Raw genomic sequence first — 26,392 nt, 5'->3', positions numbered from 1 at the left:
TCAAATCTTGGTTTCCGCTCAGGTCATGATCTCAGGGTCATGAGATCCACCGCTTTGGGCTCCATGCTCAGAGCAGAGCCTGCTTGAGATTCTCTCTCCCTCTCCTCTGCACACCCCCCTCAAGTAAATAAATAAATCTTTTTTAAAAGGGAAAAAAAAAGAAGAAGAAGAAGAAGAATCTAGACTCCGAGGACAGCCCGGCTGGCTTGGAATTCCAGCTATGTCACGTACTGGTTTTGTGCCCCTAGATAAATTAGCTAACCTCTCTACTGTCTCTCTCCACTAACTGCTGCAGTTTCCTCAACAGTAAAACAGCAGGGCGCCTGGGTGGTTCACTCGGTTAAGCATCTGCCTTTGGCTCAGGTCATGATCCTAGGGTCCTGGAATGGAGCCCTGTGTTGGACTCCCTGCTCAGTGGGGAGTCTGCTTCTCCCTCTCCCTCTGCCGCTCCCCCTGCTTGTGCTCTCTCTCTCTCTCTCTGTCAAATGAATTAATAAAATTTAAAAAAAAAACAGTAAAACAGAGCTAATAATAATACCTGTCTCATGAGGCTGCTATGAGGAATAAATAAGTTAACATTTGTAAGACAACTAGAATACAGCCTGATCACCATGCAAAGCAAAAAAAATCAAGGTACAGAACAATGTGTACTACATACTATCTTTTGTGTGTAAATATATATATATATTTTTGTACAAAGAAGCTCTGAAGGGATATGTAACAAGCTACTAGACACACCTGGGATTCAGGATAGAAAATAAGAGCAAGAGTTTTCACTGGAAACCTTTTTACATTGTTTTGATTAATACCTATCAAAAGAGTAAAAATAAATAAGAAAGATGTTTTAGCATCCTTTCCATGCCAGCAAGCCAAAACCTAAAAAATGAAGGAACAATATAGGCATTGCCTGAGACAAACTGAAAAAATGGGGACATTCATTTCCCTTTGGAAGGACAAAGGCAATGCTACATAATATAATCAAAGTCTACAAAATTTTGAACCCATATGAGCAGGAATAAGTGGAATCCCTTCTTCACAAAAGAAATATGCACAGGTGTTGGGATGCCTGGATGGCCCATCTGGTCAGGCATCCAGCTCTTGATTTTGGCTCAGGTCATGATCTCAGGGTCATGAGATCGAACCCTAAGTCCACTCCAGGCTCAGCAAATAGTCTGCTTGTCCCTCTTTTGTCCCCCTCTGCCCCCCACCCCCACTCTCCCTCTCAAATAAATAAATAAAATCTTAAAAAAAAAAGAAATATGCACAGGTATTTCATGCTCAAAAAATAACAATATTTATTTCATTTTTTAAATTATTAATTTTTAAATAACACTCTTCCTACAAAGAACTCAGAATGTATATATGGAACTTATAGTTTATAACTACAAACTTTCTTAATACTTGTAATACTTCAAAAAGGGGGAAGAGGGATGATGAGGTAGACAGAGAGGTAAAAGAACAGGGCACTGCAGATCTGGACACAGGCAACAAGGGTGGGGCCAACAGCTGGCTGGGGGGCCTGGTACCCTGGGAAGGGCCCGGAGGAAGCACCCATTTCTTTGAGGATTAGGTCCAGTTTTACTCATGGAAGAAAATGCTTAAGATTTCCTTATAAGGAGCACTGGGACCATCCACAGCACTGGTGTTTTCTAAGTGGCAGGGCCTCCTTGGGCGTTCCCAGCAAGCAATCTCAAACGTCTCATAGCTGGTCGCTCTGCACAGACAAAAGGCCAGTGAGTCTGGCATTCTCCAACAAACCAGGCGTGAACCAACACTGATGGGTAAAAAGAGAGGGAGACGGAGAAGGGTATTCTTCCATCTGTTCCAGTAGGATTCAGGGTTTCTCGGAGGACAGGAGGAAAGCAGAAGTTGGCATTTGCATTCCTTTTATATCAAGCGGTTATTCCAGAGAAAGCGCAGCAACACATGAACTCCTCCAAAGAAAAGCAAGACAAAATGAGCCAGTGCCTCCCTGACTTCCTGTTGAAAATCCTGTTTAACACAAGATCGAGAGAGAGGTTTTAAAAAACAACAGAATAATCCAAAGATAGAAATTCAATATTAAGATTAATTCAGTGAGGGGCGCCTGGGTGGCTCAGTTGGTTAAGCGTCTGCCTTCAGCTCAGGTCATGATCCCAGGGTCCTGGGATCGAGCCCCGCATCGGGCTCCCTGCTCAGCAGGGAGCCTGATTCTCCCCAGCCTGCTGCTTCCCCTGCTTGTGCTCTCCCTCTCTCTCTGACAAATAAATAAAATCTTAAGAAAAGAAAGATTAATTCAATGAATGCCACAAACAAACTCCTTGGATTTATGAATCATATGAGCAGGACAATATCTCGGTCTGTTTTGTAATGGTCGCATCCTCCGCACGCCTTGGGAAGTTTTCCCCTGGAGGTGTTTTCCCATTATCTTAACCATCAGCAAACTGGGGCTTCTTTTCAGGGCTGATAACCTCTTCCTCTGGCTTTGCAGAGCACTTCCTTAGTCCTTTCAAAGAAGCAAGATGTTTGCTTTGGAGTTGGAAGAAAGGATAGGACTTAGCTGAGTGTGTGTGGGGGGGTGAATATGAGTAAAGTTGGAGGTGACAGAGAGCACAGCAGGTCTGTGGAGCGGTAAGGAAACACCACTGTTGATCTGCGAACATCAGGAGAAGGCTGAGGGTCCAATACAAATGGGTGTCCCCGTCCCTGCCCCTCCTCCTGTGGTCTCTTCTCAACACAGCAGCTGTGGGGGGGCTGTGAACGGTGCCTACTCTGCTCAGAGCTCTCCAGTGGCTCTGCCTCAGGCCTCCTGGGGACCTCAGGGCCCCGCCTAATCTGCCCCCACCACTGCTGCGACAGTTTTTTTTACTACTTTTTCCCTTACTCAGCCTCAGCCTCACCGCCTCCTTGCTCTTCTTCAAATATGCCAGATCCGCTTCTGCCTCAGAGTCTTTGCTCTCCATCTGCCCCCACTGCTCGTGCCCCCCCCCGATATCCGTGCTCCCTCCCATACCTCTGTCAAGGTTTTGCTCAAAAGTCACCCTCTCAGTAAGGCCTTCCCTCCTCTACTTAAAACTCTACATCCCCCAACACGCCTCACTCCTTTCCTTGCTGTATTTTTCTCCACAATATTTATCAGTGTCTGATAAACTATATACTTTGTTTGCTTATAGTTTGTCTCCCTTTTAGAATATCAACTCCATGAGATCGGGAGTTTTGTCTCTTTTATTTATTTTTTTTAAAGATTTTATTTATTTATTTGAGAGAAAGAGCGCGCGCGCGCGCACACACACGGGGAGAGGGGCAGAGGAAAAGGGAGAAGCAGACTCCCTGCTGAGCACAGAACCCGATGGATGCAGGACTTGATCCCAGGACCCTGGGATCATGACCTAAGCCAAAGGCAGCCGCTTAACCGCTGAGCCACCCAGGCGCCCCAGTTTTGTCTCTTTTAATCTCTGCCATATCTCCAGTACTTAAACAGATCCTGACACACAGTAGATGCTCAATAAGTATTAGTTGAATAAATGAATGAATAAATGAGTGATAAACCAACAGTAGCAAGCTAAAGAATTTAGGCTTTGTCCTGTCAGCAACTGGGAATCTTTAAAGGATTATTTCCCTTCAAAGTTGATATCAGTTAGGAAAGTTGAATGAACTTCCTTCCAGGAAGGTAGATGAGAAAATGTATAAAGCACCAAGTCAGATGCTCATGAGCATCTAATGCTCATCTGATGCTCATTCTTACATCTATGTAAATTCCAGTTTTGCCACTTAACTGCTGAGTGACCTTCAGTTACCTAATCTCTCTGAACCTCAACTCCTTCTCCTGAAATACTAATCCACTAATCCATAAAATTATTGAGAGAATTGAATGAAACACGTAAGAGTCTTTCAAAGAGTACCTGGAAGAAATTGTTTAGTAAACGTTAGCTTCCCTCCCCTCTTTCTAACAAACTAAGAAATTCCATATGCATTATTGTACCAGTCAGTGTCCCAGAGGAAACAGATGGCACACTTCAAATTAGGATAAATCAGGGAGAGTTAAATAAAGAGACTATCTACAAAGGTGGGGGACACACGGGGTGGTGCAATTCCCTGGGCTGGTAATGTCTGAGCTGTTGCCACTCCTAGGCCTGTAGGGACGGCGTTGGGGGGAGCACAGTTTCTAGAACCCAGAAGGAGAGAGTCCTATGGAGAAAAATATCCCAAAGACATATTTAAGATCCTAAAAGTGACGGGAAGACTATTTTTAAAACATACTTTAGGGGCGCCTGGGTGGCACAGTTGGTTAAGCATCCAACTCTTGGTTTCAGCTCAGACCGTGATCTCAGGGTTGCAGAATCAGGCCCCACACTAGGCTCTGCACTCAGGGTGGAGTCTGCTTGAGATTCTCTCTCCCTCTCTCCCTGTCCCTCCCCTCCCCCTGCCAAATAAATAAATAAATAAATCTTTAAAAAATATAATAAAAACAAAACATACTTTATACCTAGGAAAATTACATGCCCCAGATGAAAAAGAAAAAGACCAGGTCCTTGAAAATCCCTCAAAACCCCTAAATAGCGAAATAGAAGATGCTATTGTGAGAATCAAGGCCTATTTGAAAACAAAGAACATGTGCTTAAGTGAAAAGGACAAGAAATCAAGCTATATGGCAGCTCAAGGACAATCCATTCAGTAGACAAAAGTATAGCTCAGGGAACTGCTTGCTAGGGAGTTCCAAAAGCAAGAATAAACGTTTCTTTAAATACACCAAAAACAGGAAGACATCTGGAGTATCAATGCGACCACTTGATTAAACAGAGTACAAAGGTAAATAAATGATGACTATATATGAAATGTATCATTCCCGATTTGAAATTCTGTTAAAGTTGCTTGATTTAAGTCTTCAAGCAGCAGAGTAAAGCCTTGAACATTTTAGAGCCAAACTTTGGAGGAATTTTTAAAAGTATTTTTTAAATGTACTGTGCTCTATTTAAAGGTGTTCAAAAAGGCAATTTTGTGGTCCAGGACAAGATATCTTTAAAAGTCTAGGGCAAAGCCAGCTTTGTAAAATGCTGCAGGGAAAGGTGGGGCAGGCATAAGGATAGACATATAGATCAGTGGAACAGAATGGAGAGTCCAGAAGCGGACCCTCACATTTGTGCCTAATTGATTTTTGACCGGGATGCCAAGGCGATTTAACAGGGGAAGAAATGGTGCCGGGACGACTGCGTTGTCCACACGCAAAAGAATGAAGATGAAATTGTAACTCATACCAATATACAAACACTAACTCCAAATGGATCGAAGACCTAAATTGAAGAGCTAAAACTATAAATCTCTTAGAAGAACATATAGGTGTAAATCTTCATGACTTTGGGTTAGGCAATGGTTTCTTAGATACGACCCCAAAAGCAGTAGAAACAAAAGAAAAAATAGGTAAGTTGAACTTCATCAAAATAAAACACTTCTGTGCTTCAAAGAACACCATCAAAAAAGTGAAAATGGGAGAAAATGTGCAGATAAGATATCTGGTAAGGAACTTAGAACTAGAATGTATGAAGAATTCCTACAACTCGATAATAAAAAGATAAATAACCAAATTTTAAAATGGGCGAAGGATGTGAATAGACATTTCTCCAAAGATACACAAATGAGCAATAAGCACACAAGGAGATACACAACACTAACCATCAGGTGAGTGCAGATCAAAACCACAATGAGACTCCACATCCACCAGGCTGGCTGTCATAAAAAAGACAATTAACAACAAATGTTGACAAGGATGTGGAGAATCTGTCACCTCACATCCTGCTGCAGGGCCACAATGTAAAATGGTGCAGCCACTGTGGAAAACTGCCTGGAAGTTCCTCAAAAAGTTAAATATAAAGCTGCCCTGTGACTCAGCAATTCCATTCCTGGATATGCTCCACGAAGAACTGAAAACATATGTCAACACAAAAACTTCTACACAAATGTTCATGACATCGCTATTCACAACAGTCAAAAAGTTGAAACAACCAAAATGTCCATCAACTGATGAACAGATAATATATACAACTGAATAATATTCAGCAGTAAAAAGAAATAGTATAGGGCGCCTGGGTGGCTCAGTTGGTTGAGCGTCTGCCTTCGGCTCAGGTCATGATCCCAGGGTCCTGGGATCCAGCCCTGCATCAGGCTGCCTGCTCAGCGGGGAGTCTGCTTCTCCCTCTGCCCTGCTCCTGATCTCTCTCTCTTTCTCTCAAATAAATACATAAAATCTTTAAAAAAAAAAAAAAGAACAAGTAGAATACTGATGGGTGTTACAATATGGATGAACCTTGAAAAAAACATGCTACATGAAAGAAGCCAGACAGGGAAGGTGGCATATTGTATTAGTCCACTTACATGAAATGTTCAGAACAGGCAAATCCATGGAGACAGAAAGGAGTTGGGTGGGGCTGGGAGCAAAAGTGGGAGGAAACGGAAGTGACTATTCACTATTGGGTCTGGGGTGTCTTTCTGGGGCGAAAAAATGCTCTACTGTTGATTCTGATGATGGTTGTACAGCTCTGTGAATATTCTGAAAACCATTCATTGTACAGTCTCAACAGGTGAATTGTACAGTATGTGAATTTTATTCTTCCATAAAGTTATTTATTTTTTAAAAAGCTGGGGGAGTTCAGTGTCAACTTATTAAGCTGTAGGCATAAATTTAAGACATAAGTAAATTACAGCTTCAAACGGAAAGGAAGAAAGAGAGAGAGAGAGAGGGAGGGAGGGAGGGAGAAAAACGGAATAGGAGGTTACGCGTAGAGCAGTGCCCTCTTGACTGGGTTGAGGCAAATACAGAAAACAGGTGTTGTGATTTGTCCTCTGTTCTCTCCTCCTCAGGGAAAAAAATTAGAGTACTCAGAGTTAGGAGATAAAGATGCAGGAATGTTGAGCTAAGGACCTCCCTAGAATTCACAAAGTACAGTCATCAGTGAGAACTTTCCTACAGAAGAAACTGTAGCCTAGAAGGAAAATGGTGACTAACAGGAGTATGCGGTGATAAATGATCCATAGCAAAGAGGTCGTCAGCTCCAACTATGAAAAGGGCAAAGGCAGAAAACAAATTAATTTTTTGGCTGAGATAACATTTAGTGATCATTTTCTGTGGGTCAGGCTCTGTTCTAAGTGATTTACATGGATTATCTCATTTGATTTTCACAGCAGCCTATTCTCTGACCCTTCGTTCGTGTTTTGGCTCAGGGAATGTTTTATCTGAGGGAAAGGCTGAGTATTGTCCACCTTTGGACCAGAACATAAAAGAGGACATGGCACCCCCTGAAGCCAGCATGATGGCAGCAGCAGTGATGACCAAGAATTCATCACAGGACAGGTCCATTTGAGGGAAAGAAGTTGGGCTCTGGGACGCCTCGGTGGCTTAGTCTGTTAAGCTTCTGCCTTCAGCTCAGGTCATGATCCTGGGGTCCTGGGATCGAGCCCTGCATCGGGTTCCCTGCTCAGCGGGAAGCCTGCTTTTCCCTCTGCCCTGCTCCTGATCGATCTCTCTCTCCCTCAATAAATAAATAAATAAAATCTTTAAAGAAAAGAAGAAGAAGAAGAAGTTGGGCTCTGAGGGCAGTCCCCACTCCCCACCATGGAACCCACATATCATTCTCTCTCCACTGCCTTCTCTCCCAATCAGGAGAAACAAAGAAATCAGCAGGAGTAGGGCTTAGATCATCACCTCTGGAGGGTTCAAGGAGGAAAACCACCACTAAGGCAGAGGTTTTTCCTCCCTGATTGAGCATTAGATTCAGCTGGGAAGCTTTTAAAGTGCCTGATGCCCAGGCCACACCTCATGCCAATTAATCAGAATCTCTCAAGTAGGTGCCCAAGCAGCTGTAGTTCTTAAAACCACACAGCTGAATCTAATATGCACCCCAGTTTGAGGGTGTGGAGCAACGTTTCTCACACTTTAATGTGCACGTAGATCTCCTGGGGTGTATGTAAAAAAATAGATTCTGATTCCAGCACTGAGGCTGGGGTCTGAGATTTTGCACATTTGACCAGCTGCCAAATGATGCTGCTGTCTAGCTGTCCATGGACCACAGTTTGAGTAGCAAGTGTGAGATCAAATACCGGCTTTGACTCAGGTTCACAATTTTCAGATCTAATGTTTCATGATCTGGACGTTATTAATCCATGTGTTCTGCTAATTCCTGGGCGTCCCAGCCACTTGACAGCCATTGCTCTGTTTGCTCTTCCTCACTACCTGACTGGCTGTTGCTGGGGAAACTGAAGACTCACCTCTCGAACCATCCTACAGTCGATGCTGTCCCCGATGTTTCTCAACTGCATGGCCAACTTGTGGATTATTTCCTCCTGGTGATGGTTCTGGCCAGTGCTACTCTCCTTGGGCTGAGAAGGCAGATCGTGATCTACATGGACAGAAAAGAATTCGAAAGAGATTATTAACTATCTATAAATCACTTGCCATTAGTCACCAAAAACTGTCTTAGACAATGAGAAGGATGAAATCTCATCATCAATGATTATAGAAAAGCAAAGTCTTATATTGGAATAGATTAGCTCTTTTGAATAAAAATGTAATTCACACTACATTCTAATTTCAAACTTTCTAGTAGTAACATCTAGTAGTAACATCAAGTAATATATTTCACTTAAGATGGTATATCCAAAGTATTACCATTAAACATATAATCAATATAAGATTATTACCAATATGTTTTACGTTCTTTTTTATCGTACTTAAGTCTTTCAAATCCAGCACAAATACCTACAGCACATCTCAATCCAGGTGCTATCTTGCTTTCCAAGTGGAAAATCTTGATCTGTATTTGGATTTCATGCAATTTACAGTTAATTTTTTTTAAAGATTTTATTTATTCATTTGAGAGAGAGAGAGCATGAGGCGGGGGAGGGTCAGAGGGAGAAGCAGACTCCCTGCCGAGCAGGGGGCCTGACGCGCGACTCGATCCCGGGACTCCGGGATCATGACCTGAGCCGAAGGCAGTCGCTTAACCAACTGGGCCACCCAGGTGCCCACAATTTACAGTTTAAAAGGTAGATTCATACATCCAAGTTGTTCCAAACATACTTAAAAATTTTCCAACAGTGAAATCAAGCATCAGGGCGCCTGGGTGGCTCAGTCGTTAAGCGTCTGCCTTCGGCTCAGGTCATGATCCCAGGGTCCTGGAATCGAGTCCCACATCAGGCTCCCTGCTCGGCGGGAAGCCTGCTTCTCCCTCTCCCACTCTCCCTGCTTGTGTTCCCTCTCTCGCTGTCTCTTTCTCTATTAAAAAATAAATTTAAAAAAAAGAAGAAGATAGCAGGAGGGGAAGAATGAAGGGGGGTAAATCGGAGGGGGAGACGAACCATGAGAGACGATGGACTCTAAGAAACGGACTAGGGGTTCTAGAAGGGAGGGGAGGGGGTGGGGGGATGGGTTAGCCTGGTGATGGGTATTAAAGAGGGCACATTCTGCGTGGAGCACTGGGTGTTATGCACAAACAATGAAACATGGAACACTACATCGAAAACTAATGATGTATGGTGATTAACATAACAAAAAATTAAAAAAGATAATAAATTTTAAAAATCTTAAAAAAGAAATCAAGCATCAGTCTTTAAACTTAAATAAATTGTAAATAAATAAAACTTAAAATTTAGTTCCTCAACGGGCCACATTTCATGCGCTCAGGAAGCAAACATAGTTAGTAGTGATTGTACTGGACAGGGCAGGTCTATATCTTTATAGTTTTGTAAAATAGAGTTTTCTATTTCATGCTTATATCCATGATCCTTGAATGAGTTCCTCCAAACCTTATTTGCTTCCAACAAACAATGAGTGTTCTGTTGGGTTTTTTTTAAAGATTTTATTTATTTGTTAGAGAGAGAGAGCATGGGCGAGACAGAGAGTGAGCAAGGGTACAAGCAGGGGGAGCTGCAGGCAGAGGGAGAAGCTGGCAGAGGGAGAAGCAGGCTCCCTGCTGAGCAAGGAGCCTGATGCGGTACTGGATCCCAGGCCACTGGGATCATGACCTGAGCTGAAGGCAGACGCTTAACCGACTGAGCCACCCAGGCATCCCAACCAATGAGTGTTTTTAAGCAATACAATGAGTAAACTGCTGTGCTGGCTGCTTTGGGGAGTTTATAAAGAATAAAGACAAGGTTTCTGTCCTTAAGTTGCTTACAACCCACTGGTTAAGGATGAAACAATTACCAAGTGCTTCAGGAATACAGAGGAGGAGGAAATAAATTTGGGCTAAAGTAGATATAAGTATGGCTTCATAGATCCGCCAAATTTTGCATTGAACCTATTTTGTTTCAATACAATTTGAGGACTTTGATTTTTCAGGCTTTGTACTGAGAGACTAAGCCCTGTCCTCACGAAGTCTAGCAGGAGAGAGACACAAACTACAATTCAACCTGTTATATGTAGTAAGAGCAAGGTCTACACAGAGGAGTCAGGGCAGATGTCCCAAAGAAAATGATAGAACTGAGTTCAGTCTTGGAGAATGAAGGATGAAGAATTAGCCAGAAGGGAGAGATGGGGGTGGGGCCAGCTGGGGAGGAGTGGCAAACAAGACCTTCCACTCTATCCAATAGAGCAGGGGACCCACCGAAGGGTTTTAAGCAGGAAATGACAGGATCAGATTTGCTCCTAGCTCTTTCCCTCCAGAATCGGAGTGAAGATGGGTAAGACTTAAGGCAGGGAATGCATTAAAAGGCTACCGCAAAGTGCTGCGGAGAGATGATAGGAGTTGCCTTACAATAACTAGCATGCTTACCACACACCAGACCATACGGGCATTGTCTTACTGACTGACTACTCCCTTGCAATGACCCCCATGCGGTCATTACCCCATGCTACAGATGAGAGAGAGCTGTGGGTTAGGGCAGCACCTTTCAAATTTGGCTCCACCTTGGAATCCCTTGGGGAGGCTTTTAAAATTCACACTGTTCAGTCCTCACTCCATTCCAGTGAAATCAGTTGAGCCAAGCATCAGTATTTTATTTAAAGCTCCTCAGGTAGTTCCCATGGGCAGCCAGGTTTGAGGACTGGTGGTTTGGAGGGGTTGCGTAATTTCCCCAGGGTTTGAAAGCTAGTAAGTGTGAGAGGCAGGATTTAAACCCAGGTCTGCCTGGTTGCAGAGCCCATGCTCTTAAACCTCAGCATACAGAGCCTGAACTAGTACTAACCTGAAGTAATCTAACAGGGGTGGAGTGATGAGAACAGATTCTATAAATATTTAAGAAGCAGAATAGGCTGGAATTTGGCAATAGACTAGCTGAGAAAAGTGAGGGAAAAGGAAATTCTTACTTTTCCAGCTCAGGACACTGGAAAGGTGATGGCACCATCAGCCTGTACAGAGGATGAGGGTCAAGGGAGGATAGGTATAGAAGGCAGAGGAGGCAGGTTGAAAGAGGAAGATGGTAATTTTAGATTCATTTATAAATTTGAAATACCTGTAGGACATCTTAGCGGGCATCTGGGATATAGATGAAGCAAAAAAAAAAAAAAAAAAAGGCATGTATCTGAAGCTCAAGAGATGTCAGAACTTAAAGATTTAAGAGTTTAATTTCTTTATTCAATAAAAATGCAGGAGTGGATGAGATCTTTCAGAGTTTATATAGCTAATGGATAAGATTAATGGTTAACAAGGTAAGCAAAGGAGTAAAAGCCCACAAAAATGACTGAGAAGGAATAGTCAGAGTGGTAAAGGGGGAATCAGGAGAAACAGTGTTTCCTAACCATTTTTCAATGCTCGCTGAAAATTTCTTTCTCGGGGCACCTGGGTGACTCAATTGGTTAAGCATCTGACTTCCGTTCAGGTCCTGATCTCGGGGTCCTGGGATCGGGCCCCGCATCAGGCTCTACACTCAGTGGGGAGTCTGCTTCTCCTTCTCTGTCTCTCTCTATCCCTCCCTCCGCTCATGCTCGCTCACTCAGACTCTCTCTCCCCTCTCTCTCAAATAAATAAATAAAATCTTTTTAAAAGAAAAGGAAATCTCCTTCTAAAATATACTAATGGGCAATGTTACTTGGTTAACGATGGTATACAGAATATGACTCTGTGTGTGTGTATGTGTGTGTTGATGACAATGACTCTGAATCCTGAAACACACCACCTTAGAGTCCTTTCATTAAAGATGCCAATCATTGTCTGACTTGCCCACACCCCCTTCCAAAAGAATCTGCCATGTTGCCTGAGAAATCAAGCTCCTTCTTCCATGTCCCCACCCCAACCACAGGCCACAGCTGTTTGGATCAGAGATGGGTAACTGACCCAAGAACATATAATCCACTGGCTGGCCAGGTAGTCAGAACCTCGCCCTGAAAAAGAACAGGGTCCCTTCCTCTCTGTTCAACGTTCGGGAGACTAAGAGAAAAATCGGCAGCGGGACCAGGAATGCTACATGATTATGATGGGCCTAGGGTAAGTCAAATCCATTTGCAAGCAAAAATTATGAAGGGGAAGGAAACATTGAAAGGAGAGATGGAGGAAGCTGGTTGACAGAGAAGAACTAAGCGAACAGACACTTATTAGGAAAGCAAAACTCAAAAAAAAAAAAAAAAAAAAAAGACTGGCCCCAGAATTGCCTCAGAACCTGACCCCTCCAAGTTCAGTTCTGTTTCATAAGCATCCTCACTAGCAACCACAGGTTTTTGGAGGTGACTGGAGTAGGTTTCTCTTCTCTGCAACCAAACGAATAATCATCAATGTCCGTATCAATTATCATTGTCCAGAGCTGTCAAATGTAGGAACAACTGCTTAGGAAATTGTGTTGGCTATAAACCGGCTTCAGGACAGACTTTGAAAGTGAAATTTTAAAATTAGGTTTCTGGGGAGTGGGGGGCGCCTGGGTGGCTCAGTTTCTAAGTGTCTGCCTTCAGCTCAGGTCATGATCCGAGGGCCCTGGGATTGAGCCCTACATCGGGCTCCCTGCTCCACGGGAAACCTGCTTCTCCCTCTCCCACTCCCCCTGCTTGTGTTCCCTCTCTCTCTGTCTGTCTCTCTGTCAAATAAATAAAATCTTAAAAAAAAAAAAATTATGTTCCTGGGGCACCTGGCTGGCTCAGTCGGTGGGGCATGTGACTCTTGATCTCAGGGTTTGTGAGTTGGAGCCCCATGCGGGGTATAGAGATTACTTAAACATAAAATCTTTTAAAAAAATAAATAAATAAAAATATTTTTTAAATGATAAAATAAAATAAAAATTAGGTTCCTGGTACTACTGGCTTGTGTTTTGGTTCTCGTCATTTACCTATTCCTCTTAAAAGTTGAATGCAGAGACACCTGGGTGGCTCAGTCAGTTAAGCATCTGCCTTCGGCTCAGGTCATGATCCGGGGTCCTGGGACTGAGCCCCTTGTCTGGCTCCCTGCTCAGCGGGAAGCCTGCTTCTCCCTCTCCCTCTGCTGCTCCCTCCTCTCCACCCCCTCCACCACCCCCTCTTGTGCTCACACACTCCTGAGTGTACTCTCTCTCTCTCTCAAATAAATAAATAAAATATTTTTTTTTTAAAGTTGAATGCAAAATGGCTTCAAGGCTCTCTGTACTCAACCTGTTTAGTCAGCATTATTTGCTGACTAGAGAGAGATCGGTATCCCTGTCCTATACACATTTACACAGCAAAATAGCTATGCCACCATATTATAAGAAATATTATAAGATTACAGGAAAGAAATCATTAAATCAAAGCTCTAAAATAGTCATATATTAGAGAAGTAAAAAGTCTTGTGACAAGATAACCAAAATGAATTAAACATAAAAGTAAAACTCTGTATTTTCCAACTATCGAATTTTTAATATCCAGAGGGAAAAAGTATCTTGCTCTATGCTGAAAAGTTGTGTGACTGTCTATATGTGTATATCCACACAGAGTTCTGAAAATAAAATCATAGTCTAAATGGCCTACTGGGAAATTTGGGACAATCACGTGGTTAATCTTTTTGCAAGAATAATTCCTTCACAAAGCATATAATAAGCTTCAATGTACTGGAACTTTAAAAAATATTGCTGTGTGTTGAGAATCTTACATAAGAAACTTTGACCACCTGTCCCTTCAGTTGCGTTTAGGAAAACTTTCCAGCAAACATGCTTCTAAGGTTTTATAAGTGTTTCTCTGCTGTGAATATTTTAATTTCTCCTATGGTGATCATGCTTTCATAATCTTGATTTTGTTCACTAAAAATTGAGATTTAGGGACTTCTGGCTCAAGCCTGGACACAAGCGTTGGCTTCCCATTGGCCCTAATCCCTCCCAAGACACCACCAAAATGAATGTATAAAAAAAGAATAAAACCACAACAGGGAAAAGAATGGGAGACTGGGTCAACAGCAGATGAGAGGTCTATAGGTGTCCCTGGAAGGCAGAAGGCGGATGAGACAAGACATGGACAAATGAGCCAGGCAGAGAAAGCGCCAAGACCTCGCCACAGGAGCTCCTGAGGTTTGGAGGCCCATTTACTCCACTAAAACCCCAGGGCTGGGAGAGGGAGACCCCACGCTGACCGGAAGTCTGATGGGGATCAACTGCACCACATGGTACCCTTGACACCCCCAGGCCACTACACCTCACACAAACTTCAGGCAAAAAACCTCAGACCGCTCTTCTTTAATGGAAGAGAACAAATCTTGTGGAGAATGCTAAAGCTTCTTTATGAATGTTGGTGCCACAAATTAAAGGTCTCCTTGTTGTAGCATTTGGGGGACCTGGGGCTAGAAAGTGAGCTCCCTAGCTCATCTCCCTAAAGTCCTCCCAACTCAGAGCCCTCCTATGCCCCCATTTGAGTCCCCACTCAGTGGGGAGTCAGTTAGGCATAGTGGTAAAATTCTGAAGCCAGAACTTGGGTTCAAATGTAAAATCCACTACAGATAACACTATGTAACCTGGAACAAGTTATTTAATCTCTCTGTGCCTCAGTTTCTCCAATTATAAGATGAGAATAGTAATGTATTATTTCATCAACCCTAAGATTTTTTAATGCCTCCAAAATCAGAATGTATTTTATAACCTATGGCATGTCATATTTCAACATTTACCTTCTTAGTGTAAGAAAATTATGTTGTATTTTACAGTTGATGTAATTATTAAGCCTAATGAAATATCATAGTAACTACTTCATAGAGAGGTTGTTGAGATGACTGAATGAGTTCATATATTTACCCTGCACAAGTGCCCCGAACATGGATAGACACTACAAAAGTGTTAGTTACTCTTACCACCTAAGAAAACAGTCCTACTCACACAACAGCAGAAAAAACCCACACCAGCTACCCAGTCCATATTTCTTTAAAATAAAGGATCACTAGGCAATTGAGAAGAGAATGCAAGAGAAATACCAGAAAAAAAACAAAACACTAATCCTGAAGAATACATGTAATTCAGGGAATGGAAGAGAATATTTGCCAATTTTAATGCATATATTTTGAGAGATTTAAGAAAATATCACATTCAAGAAACAAAAGAGAACGCTATGAAGAAAGAACAATCCTAGAACAAAATCTTTCCGATTTTAAAAATATGATTGCCAAAATTCAAAATACAATGGATGTTCTGAAAAAATAAAGTCAAAGGAAATCACTCGGGAGAAAAAAAATCAGAAAGTGAAAAATATATGAGAGAAGAGATAGGTGATGTAGAGGGCGAATATGGAAAGATGAGCATCTGACTTATCGGAGTGCCAGAAAAAGAGAAAGAGGGAGGAAATTTGAAAGCAAACAGTGTAAGAGAGCTTCCCAAAGCTGAAGGACACCAAACTTCAGATTAGAAAGTACCCCCCCAACACACACACACACACACACACACGCACGCGCACACACACACACACACACACACACAAAAGCCCCACCAAGTTCTCAGAACAACAAATAGGGAAGTAAAAACCTCACCTCCAGAACATATTAAAATTTCAAAACACTAGGCGTAAGAGATGCTAAAAATCTCCAAAGAGAAACACAGATTAGTTTGGCCGCTGACTTCCCAACAACAATGAATACTAGAATATAAAGGAACCATTTTTGCCCTCAAGAATTTTATGAAAGATATTTTCAACCTAGAATTCTACGTCTAGCTGAACTCTCACTCATACGTGAGAGGCAGACAAATGAAGACATTTGCAGATCTGCAAGGGCTCGGGAAGTTTTCTCCCATGCAGAATTCCTTAGGAGGTCTCCCGAGGGAGTATTCCAGTAACACCGAGTATGACTAAACCAAGAAAGAGAAAGACGTAAGATTTAGCAGAAGGCGAATCCAACCCATGGAAGGAAAGTTCCAGGATGACAGTGGGACAAGAGGCCCAGAGAGAGACTAGATGGAGCCAGAGAGCAGCTCTAGAAGGGCAGTCCCCCGAGCAAGGGAGATTTAGTAGAAGAGCTGGTATGGCTGAAAATTGGGGGAAACTCAAAGAAATGGAAACTATAAATCATGTGGCAGAAGAGAAGGAAAGGCAGTGAGAAAGTCCAGAAAACAATAAAAGGTCATACAGGAAGTTTATGGTCTGAATGTGCAGCAAATTTTAATGTGGCTTAAGTTGAAAATGAAGGAATTGTTTTTTAGTTCCTTTCAACAGGGTTTTTCTCTGTGTTCACCTTCATGGTACTCTACCTGTATGACTAGGCAAAATTTTAAGCAATTGCAGCTTTCGTCCCTTGTTTCATGGGTTATCACTTTGAGGAAAAAAATCATTCCAGTACATACGGATTTTATTGCTGGGAGCCACCACCCCTAAATCCCAGAGTCTTGCACAACCTTTTACCTTTGGATGTTGACACAACGGGGTGGACAGAAATGAGTGTGAAGACTTGCCGACACATCTGCTTCCAGACTGGAAAACACATACCTCCCCTTTGCAGAGACAAACCACCTTTGCCAGAAAGCAAGGCCTCACCTCAAACTCAGTGGGACCTTTTCTTTTAGCTGAGGAAAGGAGCTTCTTTTAGGAGAGCTTGAAGCCATTAGCTAGTGCTTTAAGTTCAACCACTTTGAACATTTAAATCTGTCATGTGCAAAATCAACAGTCATTGCGTCATTTCACAGGACATCTTTTCTTCATCAAGTAAACATATTATAGTTGAATGTTCAATGGCTAACAATACCTGAGCTGAATAATAATTTCAAAACAGTTTGCCTCAATTTAGCAGGACTACTGATCAATCTCAGGAAGGCTCAAAGTCTCTCACCAAGGACAAACTGCCCTTTTTAAAAAGGACTGCTGGTATCACCCAGGATTGAAGTATAGCAAAAGAGAATTGGTCACGCAGGAAGGCTCAAAGGAAGTTCGCACGACAGCGAAGTGTGAATTTGAGCCACCAGACTAGATGAAGCTTCAAGAAGTATAGACGACTCTTCCAAGGGGTGCCCTGATGAAGGAAGGAGAGAGAACAGGCAGTCGCAAGAGGAAGGGGTGTGTCGAAGGAATTTTCTAGGTTGAGAGTCTTGAGCAGGTTTTGTAGGTTGAGGAGAGGAATTAGAGCAGGAATAATGGAAATAGAAGACAGAGAAGAGCAAATTGTTGAGGCAAAGTCCCAGAGGTTTAGGAGCAATGAGAACGAAAACACATGGAAAGATTAACTTTGAATCAAAGGTGAGGGGTGGGGGTGTACCCTTCCTTTGAGATAGAATAGGACATAAGATGTGACGTTCAGATAAAGAAGTCTGAGGCAAGGGAGAAGGAGATTCGGGTGTTTACCCCAACGACATCAATTTTGTACATGAAGCAGGAAACTACACCATCTGCTGAGAAAGAGGGGGATCCTGAAGTGGCTGAAATTAGTCACTAACAGAAATGGAAAAAAGAAAGCTGACCAGAGTTGCATAATAATAGGAGCTAAAGACAACCATCACCCCTCCCTCCCAAAAAAAGAGAAAGAAAACATGTGTATATATCCTTGATGGGCATTCTCTTTCCAGCTGGTAGGTGTCCTAACCTTGAACCTAAAGAAAAGAAATTTTTATCCTAGGGGCGCCTGGGTGGCTCAGTTGGTTAAGCGACTGCCTTCGGCTCAGGTCATGATCCTGGAGTCCCGGGATTGAGTCCCGCATCGGGCTCCCTGCTGAGCAGGGAGTCTGCTTCTCCCTCTGACCCTCCCCCTTCTCATGTACTCTCTCTATCTCATTCTCTCTCTCAAATAAATAAATAAAATATTTAAAAAAAAAAAAAGAAAGAAATTTTTATCCTATCCTCCCATAGGGGAAGCTTCAGGGCTTGGCCCAGTTATTTTCTAATGTCCTGTTCTTAGACAAGATACTTAGCTTCTCTGGGCCTCAGTTTCCCCATTTGTTAAAAAAGATTCTAAGATTATTATGAATATTAAAAACTGATGTTCATAAAGTGCCAGGTATACAGTAAGCCTTATATTATATACCTTAGCTATTACCACTGAACTTGGTATTAGGCAATATTTACATAGGTATAAAAATGTAAACCGAGGTTACTGGTTTCCAACTTTTAGACTCAGCTGATAGACAAAGCATGGAAGAGTTGCTTGTGGCTGGTGGCCAGAATGTAAATGCTAACAACTCCGGCTATATAAAAATTAAAAAAAAAAAAAAGTGTAAGGGACAAATAGCAGGGTGTGGAAGGCCGAGTGAGCAAAGGACAGGGAAGTTAGTGTCTGCGTCTTATAAAATGGGGAGTCATGTGATAGTGCTGAAAATATATGAAATGAGAAAGAGGAGTTTAAATTACTGAAGTTTCCAAAGACAGCAAATAGAAGTTTTACAATAATAATTTAACTATCAACCGTGAGAAGAGAGGGTATAGTAATGAGCTAAACCTCATCTGCCATGTTAAAGAATCAATGGGGGAAAAAAAAGAATCAATGGATGGCACCAATTTGATAAACCAAGAGATAGAAGAATAAACACACATTATTCAGAACAGTGGTTCTCAACTCTGGCTGCACATGACGATCAACTTAGAGACTTTAAAACAAAACAAAAAAATTTGTTGGTCTGGGAATAAAACTATACATTGGTGTTTTTTTAAAACTCCCCAGGTGATCCTAGCATACAGCATTGAGACTCACTAAACGGCACAACTGGAAACCATAGCCAGTTAAAGAGTTTCCCTTCTGGAAATGGGACAGTGGTATGGGGATGGAGGTGAAAGGAGAGGCTGGATACTAATTTAGCCTTCGTTTATTCATTCATTCATTCATTCATTCATTCATTCATTCATTCATTCAACAAATAATGTAGAAGGCCTTCTATGTGCCAGGCACTGCTTCAGGCCCTTTTGACCACAACATCTCTAGTACTAGTTGATTTTTTTCTCATGGACATGAGTGCTTGGAAAAAAAATTTTAATGCAACGAAAACACAGCATCATTACCTGAAGCCACACATTTAAATACTTTGGGCAGCCAGTGAGACCCACTTCTGCTTGAGTACAAAGTGCATCACCTATGCAGGGTGATACAGCTGGGGAAAAAAAAAAATCTTTCACAAGGGGACAGCCAAGCTGTGAGCTGACTGGGAAAAGACAAAGGGAAGAGTGTCTAAGGGCACTGGAGAGTACCCACCCTACTTCACAGGCCCCCTTTCCTACTGCCAGATGCCACTGAGCCATGGCTGCCTGGCTGGGTTCAAAAGTAAAGAGCTCTGAGGGCGCCTGGGTGGCTCAGTCGGTTGAGCCTCCAACTCTCGATTTCAGCTCAGGTCATGATCTCAGGGTCCTGGGGTGGAGCCCCACGGTGGGCTCCATGCTCAGCGAGGAGTCTGATTCTCTCCCTCTCCTACTCCTTCTCCCACTTCCCCTCTCTCTACTCGTGCTCCTCTCTCTTTCTCTACAATAAAATAAAATCTTAAAAAAAAAAAAAGTGTTCTGAGGGCAACGGCCCCCAGAGTTCCCAAACCCTACAACAGGGTAGAGAGGGGGAGGGAGAAGATAGGCGGCAGGCAGGGCCAGGGTCTCGGTGCATTAACTCCCCTCAGCCAAGAGTAAGCCCCTAAGAAGGTGGCTTACGTAGTAGGTGAAATATATGGGCCTTTGATAAAAATTGCAACCATTCTGCCTGTCATTTCAGTTTCTATTGTTGTTTTCAAGAGTATCATGAAACCTACACACATTAATGACATTCTCATCTCAGGCCATTTTGAAATAACACCCTAATGATTAGTTGACACTTAACCAAGGATTATTTGAGGGTACCAGTGAGGTCTGAGAGCTCACCCAGGAGACAAGGTGCCCAGAGAGAAGAAAGGGCAACCAAGTAGGGAGACTCTCCAAATGGAGGTCATGTACTTCAAAATGGCTTTAGGGCCACCCCTGCCTGTGCCGATCAAAAGCATGATGATTTGCATCTATTAGTTTGATCAATTAACTGTCACCTGGGAAATACAAAATCCAGTATCTGCATTAGGAAGATGGAATACAAATTGGATACATTTCAGTAATGCACAATGGGAGAAAAGAGGAGCTATATAGAAGCCAACAAGACTTGGGTAGCTCAATTGTGTAGGCAAAGGGGCAGAAAAGGAAGGACATGGAGATAGGATGCAACAAAGGATTAAGTGTGCCAGAGAGAGATGTGTTTTGCATTCTGGAACTCAACATAGTAACTATTTATATTTTGTGCATGTCTGACCAACTGAGTGGTGAATTCCTTGAGGACTGTATCTATTTCATAACTCTGAGACCTAGCTCAGTGCCCTGCACATAGAAGGTCCCCAACAGATATTGTTATGATTTTAAAGATGTAGTTGCATAAGGGGGTGGAGAGAATGGGACAGAAAATAAGGTTAGGGTTCGATGAAAAACGTTGGCTATTCTATAAGTTTACCTAAGAAAAGCCCTTTTAGTTTCTCTTGAAGAGAGATCTTTCATTTAAACTTGTAAAATATCAACAATAATTCACATTCACATATTTTACCTCTTGGTATAGAACCTTATCAAAAGCCTAAAGATAACTCCCACAGTTAGTGGTGGGAGCGACATTGGTACAACCTCTGTGGGGGGCAGTGTATCTATCAAATTTTACAAATGCAAATATGTACAAGATCATTTGCTGTAGCATTGGTTTCAATATTAAATGATTGGAAACAACCTAAATGTATATCAAGAGTAAACTATCTAAATAAATTGTTATAATCACACAATGGAATATTATGCCATTGTAAATAAGAATGACACTCTGCAAGTATTAATGCAGAAAGATCTACAAATCATATTGTTAACTGAAAAAACAAGGACAGTGTGCTTTGTATGCTACATTTTCTCTAAAACGGGAGGGGGTATAAAAATCTATATTCACGATTGTTCTTATTTACATAAAGAATGCCCCAAAATCAAGAACAATGGTTGCCTATAATGAGTCTTCAGAGTGGGAACTGAAGAGACAGGGAACAAAAATGTAAGACTTTTCACCATATGCCAAAATTTTCATATTCTTTAGTTTACCCATGAAAATGTGTTTTTATAAGCAAACACACAGCACTTAATGTCTCAGTCACTGTTGCAAGCCATTTAAAATCAGTAATTCATTTATTATTAATGTATTAACATAAATACTCAAAATTTAATTTTTTTTTTTTAGATTTCATTTATTTATTTGACAGAGAGACACAGCGAGAGAGGGAACACAAGCAGGGGGAGTGGGAGAGGGAGAAGCAGGCTTCCCGCGGAGCAGGGAGCCCGATGCGGGGCTGGATCCCAGGCGCCCCACTCATGAGATACTTTTTAAGTTAAGTTTTGAGGGGCGCCTGGGTGGCTCAGTCGTTAAGCGTCTGCCTTCAGCTCAGGTCATGATCCCAGGGTCCTGGGATCGGGCCCCGCATCGGGCCCCGCATCGGGCCCCGCATCGGGCCCCGCATCGGGCCCCGCATCAGGCTCCGCATCGGTCTCCCTGCTCCGTGAGAAGCCTGCTTCTCCCTCTCCCACTCCCCCTGCTTGTGTTCCCTCCTTCGCTGTGTCTTTCTCTGTCAAATAAATAAATAAAATCTTTAAAAAATAAAAATAAAAAAAATATATCTCATGAGTGTCATATTGTATTGTGGTTATACAGAAAAATCTTTGTTCTTAGGAGACAAATTATTTAGAGATGGAATTATTTAGAGATGAAGTTAGTAGATCTACAGCTTTATCTTACTTCTTTTGTAGCAAAGAAAAACATCTGTACTTGCATTCGTGAGTATGTGTGTATATGAATGTAGAGAGAGAGATAAAAAGATAAAGCAAATGTGCCCCCCCACCAAAAAATGGTAAATTCGTGCAAAGGGTATATAACTAACCATAGTCTTATTTGTGCAACTTTTTTGTAGATTTTAAATTTTCCAAAGTAAACGTTGGAAAAGAAAAAAATACCTCAGGAAAGTCCTTAAAAGTGAAATAAAACATCTCTATTTAGTTTCTATAAATTCTTTGGAGTGCTTTTCAAGGCTCTTAGAATATATCTCGACTTCTCTGTCCAGCCTTCTTACTCTGTTTGACCAAATTTTACCTTTGAATCACATCTCAAAAATTACTTTCTCAATATGGCTTTTTTGAATCTTCCAAAATAATGTGATCGCTCACTACTGTGAATACCTATAGTGCTTTTAGTTCTATTGAGATACATCATACTCTAAATTTTGTTATAATCATTGAATGTTTTGGGACGCCTGGGTGGCTCAGTCAGTTGAGCGCCTGCCTTCATCTCAGGTCATGATCCCGGGGTCCTGGAATTGAGCCCCATGGTGGGCTCCCTGCTCATCCGGGAGTCTGCTTCTTCCTCTCCCTCTGCTCCTCCCCCTCTGCTTGTGCTCTGTCTCTCGCTTTCTCTCTCAAATAAATGGAATCTTTAAAAAAAAATCTTTGCATGCTTTTATTATATAAAACAAGAGATGATAATGTATATTAGATGTGTGTATTGCATACTTACCTATTGTACATACATTGTCGATAACAATAATTATTAGTTATGAGTTACTCCCTAAGAACTTAACAATTGAAAGAAAAAAGAAGTGTCTTTGATAACTAGAGGCAAGATTAATTTATATATAGTGGAAATGAGTGAGATGGACAGTCACTGGAAGAGGAGAGGCTATCAGCTCTCCCTTGAAAAATCGGCTCCCTCTGCCTGCAACTCCCACTGTCATTAACTCCTTCAGGTCTCAGTCCAGGGTTACACCTTGAGGGAAGTCTTCTCTAACCTCCCTGCTAGGTCAAAGCCCCATTATAGCACCTGGACCTCTTCTTAGCACTTATCACATTATGTTTAACATTAGTATGTTTAATCAACTACTATCTGCCTCCTTTACCAGACTGTATGCTTCAGTCAGAAGGGACTGTTAATGTTTTTGCTCACCACTGTCACCCCAGTATCTTGCACAGTGTTTGGAATTTAGTAGGCCCTTGTGTTTTTGTTTTGTTTTGTTTTTTGAATGAGTAAAAAATATGTCCATCTAGAGGAAGAGGGGGAGAGTTGATGAGACTTAGAAGAAAAGAGAGAGAGGCAAAAATGAGCATCCAAGCACTCTCAAAGGGAGAAAGAGGCTGAATAACTGGACTCTCTACTTCTACAATCAATATACCCCATTTAAACTACTTATACACCTACAAGCATACATATACACCTACAAGCATACATATACACACACACACATATACAGAATTCTGCCCTTTCCTACCAGTAATTATTACATTTCTAGAAGTGGAAAAGCCCTCTTTTTGCTCTTACTAAGTTTTGTTTTCCCAGGAGTTTCTAATTTCCCTTAAACAACGTATCAGGATGGTTTCTCTGGACTTCCCAAAATCCTACGCATCCCCTCAACTTTTCTAAGAAAAGGCGGCTTCAAGTTCCCCTTACAAAAATTGTTTTCTTTCTCCAGAGTTATACGTTCAAACGTGTCTATTTCCCCAAAGGAACCGAGACACATTTTGGCTTCAGCGAGTCACTGAATAATGACTGGTGATTTCCATTTTCAATCTGTGTCCAAAAGCCAAAGAGGGAACAAGGGGACCTCTCAGTAATCAGCTTCCTCAGTAGGAGTTTTACGTAGAGCAGTACTTAAGGCTTCTTTTTAAAAATATTTTATTTATTTGTCAGAGAGAGAGAGAGAGAGCATGCACACACAGGCAGGGGAAGGGGCAGAGGGAGAAGCAGGCTCCCCACTGAGCGGGGAGCCCCATGTGGGACTCGATTCCAGGACCCTGGGAGCATGACCTGAGCTGAAAGCAGACGCTTCATCGACTGAGCCACCCAGGCGTACCTTTTTTTCCGCCCCCCTTCCTTTTTTTCTTTAAGGTTCCCAGCCAGAGAGCATCCGCAGGTCCTCCGAGCGACCTCCCGCGACCTTCGCGGGCCCTGCACGCCGCTGTGCCGCAGCCGCCGGCCCTCCGGCGGGAAGGCGCGCGCTCCGCCCCGCGGTTTTGGCGGCAGAGGTCACGTGGGCCCGCTGTGGCCCGGGAGGGGCGCGCCCGGCGCTCCCGGCGGCCCGAAGCGGTCTCCCGCGCGGGCGGTGACGCGCCTGGCTCGCTCCTAGCTCGGGGGACCCGGCACCCCAATCCACTGCTCGGCGCCTCCCGTTACCCCTGCGGCTTGGCGTTCTGGACGCCGTCCTGACACCTCCAGGGCCCTCTCGCACGGCCCCCTTCAGTCTGCACACCTGTAAATGCCCTAAAATATGAGGGGAGAAACGCGCCGCTCCCTCCTGCGCCGGGGAAAGAATGGGAGGGCGGTAGGAGGCCGGTGTCTGCTACCACCTCACGCTGACGGATCCCTTGTTTCTAATTGTTTGGCGGTCCCTGAACGCACGCCGGTGGCCCACCAGACTGAAATACCCGTCACAAATAAGATTTTACAGACAGAGTAAAACCAGAGTTCTAGGCGGGAAAACAAGCGTAAATTAGGTTGTTGGCTGTTACTCTATAACTCAAACGTAGGAGCTTTATTCTTCACCCTGCTTCTGCTTTTGAAGTGAAACTGTAATTTGGTTTAAATGTGGCAACCGCCCACAGGGCACCTCAGAAGGTGCTTGAGGAGGACTCTGTGAGGCTCAAATGGTAATAGCTGAGTGTGGAAACAAACTGGAAAAAGTTTACAATAAAACAGAAGTTCCAGAATAGTGATAACGATCGCACGACTTTATGAATACGCTAAAAACCTTTGGATTTTGCCCTTTAAAAGGTTGAACTTTATGGTGTACGGATCACATCTCAGCTCAGGTCATGGTCCTGGAGTCCCAGGATCAGGTCCCGCATCGGGCTACCTGCTCGGCAGGGAGTCTGCTGCTCCCTCGGACCCTCCCTCCTCTCATGTGCTCTCTCTCTCTCATTCTCTCTCTCAAATAAATAAACTCCTTAAAAAACAAAATATATGTGCTAGGAGGTATTCATAGGTGACAAAAGTCTCAGGCTTTGAGAAATCATTGTTGACACCTGCACAGATCAAAATTCAGTATTTTAGTCAATTCAGTTATTTCTGGAAAACAGATATCTTATTTGATATGTGGCAAGAGAGACTGTCAGGATGCCTGAAATTTCCACTTTCTCAGTGGCATGTAATTCTTTTAAAACTGGAGAACAGTCTGAGATTAGCTTTAATTATTCCTTTCAGGTATCTAGCATATTCTTAACCTAAAAGTCTAAACCCCCATAAATTTAACTCCTTTAACCCCAATACCCTAATGCCCTTCAAAACACGAGGCTTTAATTTTCCAACATTCCAGGACGCCTGGGTGGCTCTGTTGGTTAAGCAAGGTCAGGTCATGATCCTGGAGTCCCGGGATCGAGTCCCATGTCGGGCTCCCTGCTCGGCAGGGAGTCTGCTTCTCGCTCTGACCCTCCCCCCTTCATGCTCTCTCTCTCTCATTCTCTCTCTCAAATAAATAAATAAATAAAATCTTAAAAAAAAAAACTTTCCCCCAACATTCAGGGGCATTTAGGAATCATGCAATTTTTGCAAAACAAAAATTCAAGTTTGTATTTCCTTCTTGTTCTTTCCCATATTGGCAAAATCAAAGAGGAACCTAAACTGAATTTTCTCTACTTAACAATGTAGACATTGTCAGGTCAAGTCAAAGACAAATCTGTATTAAAAGACAAATTTGATCTATTTTAGTTAATCTGAGACCATCTTCATGAGCTAACAGACACTAAGAGATTTATGAGGCAAAGTCAGTTTTAGATTTTTACCACCTCAGAACATTGATGAATAGATTTACCACTATCTTCCTACAGTTAATGTTTAAATAATCTATTTAAGGCCCAATTTTATGTCCTCGATACCAAGAAAAATACATGCTAAGTAGAATATTTATCCTAGCTTAACACAAATAATATCTTACCTGGGTTCCTTGACATGGCTGAAACTGGCTGGGAGCTGACAAGTCGGGTCATGTACTCCCTCTGAAAACTGTATTTCACCCACAGGGATTTGCAACAATTTGTTACTTTGGGAGAGGGATTCAGAAGTTCTTTAGGTTCACAAACAATGGTATCATGTTTTTTCTTCAT

At 42.5% G+C, this 26,392-nt stretch overlaps 1 protein-coding gene across 1 annotated transcript; it reads right to left on the bottom strand.

The window, feature by feature from the left end:
* Nucleotides 1–1,408: 1,408 nt before the first annotated feature.
* On the bottom strand, nucleotides 1,409–26,392 carry PXT1 (peroxisomal testis enriched protein 1). Its single transcript, XM_028120738.2, has 3 exons — nucleotides 26,224–26,392; nucleotides 8,239–8,369; nucleotides 1,409–1,992 (listed from the first exon to the last, which is right to left on the bottom strand). The coding sequence occupies exons 1-3, from the start codon at nucleotides 26,390–26,392 to the stop codon at nucleotides 1,888–1,890; spliced, it is 405 nt and encodes a 134-aa protein (XP_027976539.1). The 3' UTR covers nucleotides 1,409–1,887.

The sequence above is a fragment of the Eumetopias jubatus genome, unplaced genomic scaffold, assembly GCF_037043125.1.
Source record: "Eumetopias jubatus isolate StellerSeaLion01/CBP00866 unplaced genomic scaffold, mEumJub1_p1.0 scaffold_6, whole genome shotgun sequence".
Classification (NCBI taxonomy): domain Eukaryota; kingdom Metazoa; phylum Chordata; class Mammalia; order Carnivora; family Otariidae; genus Eumetopias; species Eumetopias jubatus.
The sequence above is the reverse complement of the archived record's forward strand: the minus strand, read 5'-3'. Positions and strand labels throughout refer to the sequence as shown.

Bases quoted from the DNA above. Each gene is read 5' to 3' on its own strand.
- PXT1 (XM_028120738.2), bottom strand. From the start codon at position 26,392: ATGAAGAAAAAACATGATACCATTGTTTGTGAACCTAAAGAACTTCTG. The intron at 8,370-26,223 runs GTAAGATATTAT...CTGTCCATGTAG, and splicing joins AGCCATGTCAAGGAACCCAG to ATCACGATCTGCCTTCTCAG. The intron at 1,993-8,238 runs GTGAGTCTTCAG...TGTGTTAAACAG, and splicing joins ACTGTAGGATGGTTCGAGAG to GATTTTCAACAGGAAGTCAG.